This window comes from Platalea leucorodia, assembly GCF_965183815.1.
Source record: "Platalea leucorodia genome assembly, chromosome: 3".
Classification (NCBI taxonomy): Eukaryota; Metazoa; Chordata; class Aves; order Pelecaniformes; family Threskiornithidae; genus Platalea; species Platalea leucorodia.
Genome location: NC_138825.1, coordinates 18,327,065 through 18,338,787, shown reverse-complemented (window position 1 = coordinate 18,338,787; position 11,723 = coordinate 18,327,065). Strand labels below are relative to the sequence as shown.

Here is an 11,723-nt window from a genome sequence, read left to right as displayed (position 1 = left end):
CTAGGGATGAGGCAAGGTGTCTGGTTATGCAGGCTCTATTTGGTCTTCAGGTATCCTCCATCTCTTGTCTCCTCTGGAGGAAGAACCATGGGCTAGATGATCCATCCCTTGTCTCTCCTGGAGGAAGAGCCACGGGCTAGATGGCTTTATCCCTTGGGCCCTGGTCTGACTCTGGCTACAAGACACAAACCTGCAAGGTCTCTTTTCAGGGGTGTTTATCTGTAAAGCATATTTAACTGGGTGCTGATTCTGCAACTGTCTGAGCAACAGTTGTGCATGAAGTAGATGAGCTGTACCAAGCTCATGCGCCTGACATAGCTGTGAGAGGATTTACACACTGGCTTCTAGACTATGCCTGTGCTTTCTTGAACAGCCAGGTCTCAGCCTATTGCCTTTGCAAATGCTCAGGACCCCGGCAAAAAAGTGTGATGCACTACAAGAATTTGCCCTATTTATCAACAAAAATGGGCTAGTATTTGCCAAAGAACACCCCTCATTTTTGGCCCAACAATAGATTCAGGAACCTTTTTTTAATGCAACTAGAATATTTGCCATTTTGGAACATCATCATTCAGACACTTCCATTGGGATGGCTTTTAATGGCTGCACACCAGTACGCTGTAATTGACATAAAGCATTTGTGAAGAAATGATTCCTCTGAGTAGTCAGAAGAGCTTCCCAGAGATGAACTGTCTTTCCTGTTTTGCTCTTTCATTCTTCCTTCTCCTGGATTTTGGAGGGAGTGTTACCTGTGTTGAGTAATGAAATTTCCCCCCCAATACAAACTATCTTTGATCTCTCCTGTTTTATGCAGTAGGGAACTGATACTTCCTTCCCTGGCTAGGACGGAATGAATAATCATCTCCTGTAGTTATTCATATCAGGTTCAGATGCTGAAATGTGAAGCTGATGGCAGGGGAAATTATGGATAGAAGCATCAAGAATTACTACTGAAATTTTAGGAGTTGTAGGCAGGAAATATTCAAAGCTCATCACATTTAACCATGAAGACTCCAAAGATTTATAATCTCATGGGGCAAAACCATGAATTGTTTGTAATGTGGGAATGAAGCCCAGACTCCTGTCCCGGTGTTTTCTTTGCACCCACATACCCACACATAGACATACAATCAGCATGATAAAACCCTACCCAACCCTAAATCTTTGGTGCAATTTGGAATGATTAAGCCTCAAAAAGTTTGATATTCAAATAATGTAAAAAGTCTGTTCATTGATACGTTACTTAAAACCTCTGTAAAGTCACGAAATCTTGATTAAGAGCTTTTTCTTTTTTATTATTTCAACAGATGCAGTGTATGGTTTCTTTCAGGTCTTTAAATCTGGACCATCATCTGATAATGTGCACATGAAGGATTTTTTTAGATGGGAAGGGGAAAGAAAACTTGTAGGATTTCACAAAAACTTTTGTTCAGATTTTTAAAAGCCGTATCAGGCCCATCGTCCTTTACATAACCCAGACAGTGCAATACAGTAAATACAGTAATACTACTGTATGGCAAACCTGCCTCAGGTATCATGTTAAAGCAGCCTGTTGGCCCATCTGACAATACCCAAGGGGTCCAGCTACACGAAAGTCATTTCAACCCAACTTTGTGAGACCAACTTAAGAAAACATCCTCTTTATTATGAAGGGCTTCTCCTGCTCTCATTCTCGCTGTTTCTCATCTTGAAAACCAATCCCAAACAAACTCCTTGATCCAAACTCAGTTGAAATCTGGTTCTCTGAGCGTGCCAGTCTAGATCAACACAAGTCCTACCCAAAGTGACAGTTTTCTGCAGAGTAAGGCAGGTCCATGTAGTGTGGAACAGCTAACACCAGCCTAGCTGGTGATGCCTTCTGCCCCTTTGTTGTGGTGAACAGAAATGGAAACAACACAAGATATTCTCATTCTTAGTAAGTCTGTGCTGAAGGAGGGCTTTAAGTTGGCCTTCTGTCTCCTGTAATGCCAGGAGATATGATTAATGAAAAGAGCTAATTATCTGTCATTGTTATAACATGCTTCACAGACAAAAAAATTAATTCTACATATTTTTTCTTTCAAACATATATAACCATGACTTAATTCTCAGTAAGCAGCTAAAATCTTGCTAGAACGAAGGGAATCTCCGCCTGTACGGTGGGAGATACCAGTTTATAATCTAATTTATTTCTTGAGACAATTCTACAAGGACACTTTGGCACAAACTGAAGTTTTGTTCTTTGTCCTTCAAGAACTGATGAAGATGATGTGTCATCTCTGATGGCTGTTCATTGGACAAAAATAGCAAAGTGGAAATAGAAATGTTTTCCCATAAAACATAAGTTTACATTCTATGCTGAAGTCATTATTCAAATTCACAATTGAAAGTGATTATCACACTGCCTCAGACACAAATTCATGCAAGTATTTCAGTTCAAGTGATTCATAGGAACCAATGAATAAATAGTCCCATCACTGTTTTTTGATACAGGAGGGCAATGGCCATTTCTTGTGTGGAAATTATGAGCAGATGAAGAGGTCTCTGTTCTGTAAATCTGGGCTTGCATTTCACAGCAACCAAACTTGCTCAACAGAATGAAGAAATCCCTGCGGAAAGTCTTTGTGAAAATGGCATAGAGGAAAGGGTTAGCACAGGAATTGATGGGGTAAAACAAAACCAGAAGGATCTTGGATTTGGACACTGTGATGAGAGGAACCTTGAGTGAGGCTGATATTGCAAAAAAAGATATTGGTGCCATGCAGAGGAAGTCCGTGAAGATCAGTATGGCCATGCGCTTGGCAATCTTGGTGTCACTGTTTGAAGAGATGACATTAGGGTTTCTCACGGTAAAGTAGATGCAGATGTAGCAGGCACATATGATCACAAATGCGAGTACATTCAACACTAAAAGAAATATAACATAAGCCTGAGAAACCGGTGTTTCTATATCCATGGGCAAACAGATGCTGACCTTAATGTAGCTGCTGACTCCAAATATGGGAAGAAGTGCCACAGTGAAAGCAAACATCCAGCCAAAAATCATTATAATCACAGCATGACGAAATCGAACCTTGCGGTCCAGCTGCATGGCATAGGTGATGGTATGCCACCTCTCCAGAGTTATCACAGTCAGTGTGTAGACTGAGAGTTCACTTGCAAATACTGTAAAAAATCCTGCAGCATTGCATCCTGCCCCAGTTTGCCAGTCTATGGCATAGTTGTAATACTGGCTTTTGGTCTGGATATCTACAGATGCAATAAACAACAGATAGATACCTATGCAGAGATCTGCGAATGCAAGATTGCACATTAGAAAACGAGGTACGGTGAGTTTGTATTGACTGCTTATTAAAATAATGAGGACAACAATGTTCCCAGTGATAGCTAAAATGTTGATAAACCATATCAGGACTCTCAGAATGTTGTATCCCATGATATCTTCACATGGATTGAAAGCATCGGGTTTAGGTGAGCAAGCTACGTTAACTACTTCATTGCATAAACCATAGTCAAATTCATTCTCTGATGGGTCAAATCCTATGCCATAGTTGGAAATATAATCTTCAGCTGCAGATCGCCTATGTATCTTATCTCCAGGCTGCTCATCGAGGTCTTGCTTGGCCTGAGATATGCTACATATCGGATGCAATTCAGTGCTGAAATTGTAAAAAGAGTAGAGTTGGAAACTAAGAGACACAGCATGAGGCATACAACAAACATGAAACCATCCAGTTTCCATTAATGGCTGAGTTTTTCTGGTTAGCTGATTATATAGACTACCCTGGAGCTTGAAATCAATAGTCTGGCTGGTCCCTATTTATAAAATATTACACAAAAATGTAAATGACTTGGAAACATAATAAAATGTAAGGGAAAGAAAAGCCAAATATTTGCTTTACTAGAAATCATGACACAGTTATCCACCTGGACAGACGCATTCTGTAAGATGCTGTCCTTATTTCAACCGAATTTCTCACATAACCTGTCATTGATAAGCTGATTCTTGCATGGGGGAAACACATGATGATGAATTCCTACATAAGACTGAACTTTGAAGAATGAGTCAATTCAGCTGTGCCCATAAGGAGTCTGTATAATCACAATAATGCTACTATCCTTTAGTATTACTCTCGAATTCCCTTTTTCCTAAAGTTTTTGGCAGTCAGTGTGCCATATTCAATGTTGCAACTCCTTCAGGGCACAGAACAACTTCAGTTTGTGTCATTCGAGTATCTCATATCATATTGGTAACTGGCCATTAACACAAATAAATAGCATAAGTAAGTTCATGCCATCTTCCAGATAATCTCTGGAAGCCAGATGCCCACACAGATACAAACACAAGACATGGTAGAACATTTTGCTTTAAAAAATCTTTTTTAAAGAAAATAGATTTGAAACCAAGTGAAGTGAACTCCACTCCACCAATTTTAGCTTTATCATGAGCTGCTGTCTTTCCATGGGAATGGTAAATCCATCCCAAAGTCTGCACCTTTATTTCAACCACAGACACTACAGTGAAAGGATCTCCAGAAGCTCACAAGTCCTAACACAGCTCACCAACTAAGCCTAACTGCTACCGCTACAGCAAAATCATAGAATCATAGAATCATAGAATTATTAGGGTTGGAAAAGACCTCTGAGATCATGAAGTCCAGCCATTAACCTAACTGCCAGGTCCACCTCTAAACCATGCCCCTAAGCACCACATCCACACGTTTTTTGAACACTTCCAGGGACTGTGATTGCACCACTTCCCTGGGCAGTCTGTTCCAATGCCTAACCACTCTCTCAGTGAAGAAATTTTTCCTAATATCTAATCTAAATCTCCCCTGGCACAACTTGAGGCCATTTCCTCTCATCCTGTTGCTTTCTACCTGGGAGAAGAGACCGACCCCCACCTCGCTCCAACCTCCTTTCAGGCAGTTGTAGAGAGCAATAAGGTCTCCCCTCAGCCTCCTCTTGTCCAAAATAAACCCCAGCTCCCTCAGCCGCTCCTTATAAGACTTGTGCTCTAGACCCTTCACCAGCTTTGTTGCCCTTCTTTGGACACTCTCCAGCACCTCAATGTCCTTCTTGTAGTGAGGGGCCCAAAACTGAACACAGTATTCAAGGTGCAGCCTCACCAGTGCTGAGTACAGGGGCACTATCACCTCCCTGGTCCTGCTGGACACACTATTTCTGATACGAGCTAGGATGCCATTGGCCCTCTTGGCCACCTGGGCACACTGCTGGCTCACATTCAGCTGGATGTCAACCAACACCCCCAGGTCCTTTTCAGGCAGCTTTCCAGCCACTCTTCCCCAAGCCTGTAGCTTTGCATGGGGTTGTTGTGACCCAAGTGCAGGACCCGGCACTTGGCCTTGTTGAACCTCATACAGTTGGCCTCAGCCCATCAATCCAGCCTGAAGTTTGGTGTCCCGGGAGCTTGCATCCATAGGTTTGCATAAAATGGATCCAGACCTAATCTGAGTTAGGGAATGAAACAGCTGACAGTGTGTTGCAGAACCAACACAGTTCAGCTCTGCCTACTTTCATCTACTGCCTAGACAGCAATTTAGGTGTGTAATTTCTAGGACAGGACCCCAGCTTATCTTCCACCCTGACTGGCAGTACAGTTGAGAGAAGATCTTTCTAGGCAAGTTAGGCTGAAATTGTTAAACAATTGGTAGCAACTTAAAAGGGAGAATTCTTTTTTGTAACCTAATTTTACCCTTTGACTTTGTGCACTCACTACATCTTCCAAAAATCGAGTTTAAAAGGTCTGCAAGAAAGGAAAACTAATGAAGACCCAGCACCAGAAGGTGAGGGGCATTTTGTATGAGGTTTCGAGCATCCTCTACTATTATCAATATTTTTTATCTTGCCTGTCAACTGAGGCAGAAAACTGATTTTCTGTGAGGTCAAATATGCACTATGGAGGTCACAATAGCAATAACAAGGCATTACATTTTGCTCCCCTGTGTTCTGCTTGCACAAGGATGAGTGAGGGGTCCAGTGTATTGATCAATATATCAACAGTTCTCTAGCTGAAAGGGAATATATGCTTCCAAGGAGCAATAATGGGAGACAAAGTCCCTCAGTTTTGAGTGCAACAGGCACTTGAGGGCCCTGAAAGCTACTGCAATTGGTGGTTCCTCATAAATGAACTGAGGGAAATGTTTTTATCCATACATTTCTCAGCTATGAGTTAAAAATAAACCTCCCAAATTACGGAGGCACTGCCTGGAGCTAAGTCTGTCCCCTGATAAGACTGCTATGTAAGGCCAATTAAATATTTCTGATTATTACAATTTATTCATTCTTGAATTATTTTACAGCCAGCGGTCCCAAATAAAATCAGGTTCCCACAGAGTTAGCTGCTCTGTTTGCTCCAAGGATGGGTGGCGAGGAGTTTCTCATCTGGTTACCTGTACTGTGAGCAGATAAGATGAGCAGTTGCAAACTCCCAGGGGAAAGAAGAGACATCCTCTGGTACTGACTGCTTACTGGTTCTTTGCCCTGAGATATTTGCCATTTGGGCTGTATAGTGCATTCAGAGCAACAAGTTAAAACATTTTTTGGCAAGGGATGCTTGCTTCCTTTTGAGACAGTAGGTATCTTAACACAGTTCATTTATTCAGTCTATTTGTAACCCTCTGTTACTGTTTAACATTGCTTTGCTCAAGTAATCCCTCTGAAAAAACAAACTAGAGAAAGGACAACTTAAAGAGTAACTTTAAAATTGGCAGAGTGCTCCGACAAAAATAGACAAAAATGACTACCACCTTTGTACAAGTAGTTATTTTATGTGCTTTGTCTGGATCTGGATCTGCTGTCTGGACAGCAGGATCTTGTGTGCTGAGAAACACACTCAGCAGAATAAACAGTCCCGACCTATGTTCTGTATTAAGCCCTATCTCAAACCAATCATCCTCACTGAAAAGTGGCATCAAGTGAGTTGTGAACAACTGATATTATGTTCTCATGAGATGAGGCCCAAACACAATTCCTGATGCTGCCATGTTTTTTTAAAAAATAGGATTTCAAGTGACAGCTCCTCCAAAGAATAATGATCAAGTGTAAGGACAGAGTCATATCAATGTCATTCTTTTAGGCAGAAGGTGCTCTTTACGCCAAAAGAAAGTCAAAAGCTTGCTGAAGTTCATAATGGTCTATGTCAAGTTGAGGGTTTTAACATCCAGCCTCTGCCCTATCTACACTTCAAGGATATTATTTTCCAGTCACAGAAAAATGTGAGGGGAGTTCAACATACTGCACTGGGCTTGTCCTAAGAAAGCAGTTTATCTTCTGTTAGGCCAGTATCGCAATATTCCAGTGTGATAAATCTACAGATCAATATTTATCATATAATCCTTCTTGGGATGGGAAAAAAGAAAATCAAAATTGCCTAGGTTTTAACTTGTGTCTCAGTCTGGTGGAGCTGTGCTTGATGCGACATCCTCCAAAATTTAGAAAGCACTGCTGCTGGAACAGGTTTAAGCTTTCTGCTATCACAACAGAGCCTGTTTGCCAGTGCAGATAGATTTGGGAGAGGTGATCAAGCACGATCCACTATGGCAACTTATTTTATCTAAGGTTCTCGAGTACTGCAAAAGTCTCAAAGAGGGAAAATCTTACATAAACGGAGCAGCCAGAAAGGGGCCACACATCCCTGTCTTAATTCCTTCCCGAATTTCCCACATGAACACCAACTGCTGCCGTGATCCATAGAAATGCACTTCTGGGGGTGACAAGGCATCATTTTTATCCTCCCTGGACTGCCTGGAAGTAATCTGAGACCCAAATGGACATGGGAGAATGACCATCTCCTGTGAAAGTGCATGGCAAGTCAGGTCACATCACTGTTACCACCACCACAGGTAATGCCTGCTGCATTGAACCAAGCACAGCTCTTGCCAAAGAGATAATACGCTGATGTGATCAAGCACTGCAAACTATTAATAACTCTTAAACAACCCGAGCAGTCTTCAATGCATATGCAGCTTGTGCCAGCTGTCAAGAAAACTGCTTTGAAATGAAAGCGAGTGTAGCTACTGTACGTGTGACTAATCTCTGCTGAAGTGTATGGTAATACCTTCGGTATTCAAACTGAACTAAAATGCATCCATTTTCTATTTTTAAGCTGGAGAGAGAATATCAGTCTCCCATCAATTTAGTACAAGACACATGACTGTGTGAAAGAAATTACCATTTTTAATTATGTTTTAAAGCAGTTAACAGGAAGAGTTGATTTAAATAATTAGTTCTAATAATTTTGCATTTAAGCTTAATATTTTTTAAAAGATACATCTGATAACTATTAAAACCATATATAAATACGTTCAACTTTGTTCTGTTGACAAGGGTGATACAGTCCATGTGCACATTTATTCAAGTAACCATACATCACATAAAGAAGAGCATCTCCCACTTGCACACTATTTCTTACCATTGCATTACACCTGATACTATAGGGGACTGTGCAGTCGTGACCAGACTTGCTCCAGAAGCAGCTTCACTGCTGTGTAGTGCTCCAGCCCAGCTTGCTGACCATCTGCACTTGGGTTACGAGAGTTTTGCACAGTTCATTGGCATTTCTTTGCAAAATTGCACTTGCCCAGGCTGTGGGAAGGGCTATCAGTGTCCTCCTTGGCTTCTTACCTGCCAGAGCAGAGGCTTCTGAAAGTGGTGCTGTACTAAGGGGGAAGTGAGTGCTGTGGGCTTCAATTCCCTGGGGCAAGCATGACATAGAATCATAGAATCCTGGAATCATTTAGGTTGGAAAAGACCTTTAAGATCACCGAGTCCAGCTGTAAACCTAACACTGCCAAGTCCACCACTGAACTATGTCCCTAAGTGCCACATCTACACGTCTTTTAAATACCTCCAGGGATGGGGACTCAATCACTTCCCTGGGCAGCCTGTTCCAATGCTTGATAACTCTTTCACATAGAAGTTATTTAAAGCCCAAGTGAGGGGACTAGATACCGAGAGCTTACCAGAGCTTACCATTTCCTCGTGTAGCTTTCCTTCAACAGTAACTCTTACTCTGTTTTTGAAAAGTCCAGTTGCCTAATTTAAGGGGTGGATTCTGGGATTTGGGTCCTGATTTGGCCTTAGCAGCCCAGAAGCCAAGTACCTTCAAAAATATGAATCACAGTGATATTAAGGTTCCTTTGTAGATTCAGGACTAAACATGCTTCCATTGGACTCTTCGGCAAATATCACTTTGCCACCAGTGCTGGAAGGACTGGACCCATTTCTACTTAGCAAGATACCAAGCACTGTGCCTGCATAAGCCTGCAGAAACATGTGAAAATGCTTCCTGCTGATAAACTGTCCTAGAGAAAAGTTTAGCATTTTGGATGAAAAACGGGCAATGGGGGATGTATTCTGTCGGATACTTCCTTTACCACTGCGGTCTCCACCATCAGACTTGCACTCTTTACACAGGTAGTTTTGCAAACACACATAGGTGATATTTATTAGCTATCACTACTAATAGTTTATGCTTTGTCTGCATGGTTTTACTTTTTTTTGAAGTTTTAGGCAACTTCTGAAGACAATTTCTTGAATTGCAACAATGACCCACATTTTCTTTTCTGCCACGGCAAATTCCAAGTCTTTGAGGACATCCAGTAAAGGAAGAACTTTGAACAATGACAGGGGTTTCTGTAGATACCAGTTCCTCCTGTTTTCCAGGGGCACAAATTCAGGAGTTTCATTAGCTTGTTAATGTATATATTTAGAGTCTATCTGAGCAACTGAAAATACTCAGTGAGAATCACTGATACCTGAAGTCTCACTGCAACTTGCTAATGGAAAACTAAAATAAGCACGGAAAATTACTTTGGGAGTCTAAAAAGAACATCCCACCCTCTCTGTTGATTTGGGTATAAGGAGTCTGCTCTAGGTTAACCATTTCAGAAATCATGTCCAAAAATGTTGTGTATGTAGACTCGACAGATCTGTGACATTTGGTTGGACAATGTTCCTATTTCAGTGTGGCTTTCTGAGAGAAGAGTTTAAGATCACTCAGTGGTCCTGTTACCCTCCTGAACTGATGGCCAAGTATTGACAAACTTCTCTGCAAACACAGCTTTCCCTCCAGGTACCTCCTGAAAAGTTAGCAAACTTTTCCTGTTGAATATCTTCAGCGTGGCTCCAGGCTGATCCAGGATGGCAGGTCCCAGTGAAAGATGGACCAATGATAGGTGGGGGCTAGAGCCGCAGCTGGGGAAAATGCTGACGTTAACACAGCTATGAAAATTTATTACCTCTCTGGAATGGACAGGCAGTACACTGCATAGCATGCATAAACATGTATGTATTGTATATTTATTTATTTCTATCCATTTACTTACCTGCACAGAAGAGACGTTTCCTATCCAGACTTTGAGGAAGTTTATTTAATTCATTATCAACTGTTGAGAAGCACCAAAAAGAAAAACAAATGAAATCACTTACTTTTGCCTTTTCCAGTTTGTAAATGCACAGCAATGGCTAGGATAGGTGAAGTTTGCCTCAATCAAAGATCTAAATTTGCTTAAATCGGGAAGCTTTTTTAAATTGTATGTAGACCTTGCTCTTAGCTTCTTAATGAGTTCTAATCCATGACTTGGCAGGAAACTGATTCTTGTCCTTGAAATATCCCTTTAAGAAAACATATGAAAATCTTGGTAAAAAGCAAATTTACTTCTGCTCGACAGTGGATATATGTTTTAGACTGTTCTACTCATTCTCAGAGCAGTGACTGGAAAGAGATCAGCTGGAAATCCATGCTGAAAACACTATCCACGGATAAATTAGGTGTTCCTCCAGGAAACCTGAACGAATATTACAAACAACCATCAAGTGATGTTAGTCTGGTTTGAGAAAAAAGAAGAAAAATCCCCAAACCCTCTGAGTGAGAATTAGCAGGAACATAAACCATTAGTGCCATATGATTCTGGGTTTAGTAAATACCCAATAAATGCACCAATCACCCCAGAATACCGTTACAGGATAAAAAAGGCTGATGAAATCACAACAGAACTTTGTTACATGAACATCATGTCATTGGAAGGCTGCTGTGGAAAAGGCAATAAACATAAAGAGAGAAGCTCACGGGGGGGGGGTGGGGTACAGATGTGAGGAGAGGTTGGGGATATCAGGTTTTGTACTCATTAGGAAGAAATACAGATCAAGGAGAGACGGGGTGACGGTTCAAACTGTGAGGAGCAAAAATAACAAAACATTTCAGGAGGTTTAAAAAGAAGAGACCACAGACTGAAGCGAAGAAAGGGGCAAGATTACAGGAGGTTAGGAGAGGTATTTATGTGGAAGGCAATTACTGTGTGGGACAGGCAGTCAAAGGCAGCAATGGAAGCAGCAGCTACAAATGTAGTAAAGAGAGCATTAGTGAGGCTTTTAGAAGGAAAAACATTGTGCACGTACTAAATCTTGACTTGTTCCATGCAGGTGGGGAAAGGGAACAAGGACCAAGGGTGCTCCATCTCCAGGCTAAGAGATACTTGAGAACCCATCCCCATGGCTCCAGGGTGTAACAGCTGGGGTAAAATGTCCTCACATTTCCCTCACTAGGGCACAAACTATATCAGCTCGTGACAGCAAACTTCTTTCTCTTAGAGAAACAGTAAAATGGACTATGAAAAATCACCCTGTCCTCCCTTAGCCTGTGTATTCTTATGGCGTGAGACTGATCCAGGGTGCAGTGTTTGCTGAGGCTGCTCTGCTCTTTATTCTCTGACAAAAGAAAG

At 41.5% G+C, this 11,723-nt stretch overlaps 1 protein-coding gene across 1 annotated transcript in view; it reads right to left on the bottom strand.

Moving 5' to 3' along the window:
- Positions 1-2,410: 2,410 nt before the first annotated feature.
- Positions 2,411-11,723, bottom strand: part of FSHR (follicle stimulating hormone receptor) — a gene marked incomplete at both ends in the record, with an annotated part of 82,512 nt that continues 73,199 nt past the window's right edge. The window contains 2 exons of the mRNA XM_082307318.1: positions 2,411-3,638; positions 10,432-10,617. Coding sequence (XP_082163444.1) covers positions 2,411-3,638; positions 10,432-10,617 — 1,414 coding nt within the window. The remainder of the gene's footprint in view (positions 3,639-10,431; positions 10,618-11,723) is intronic.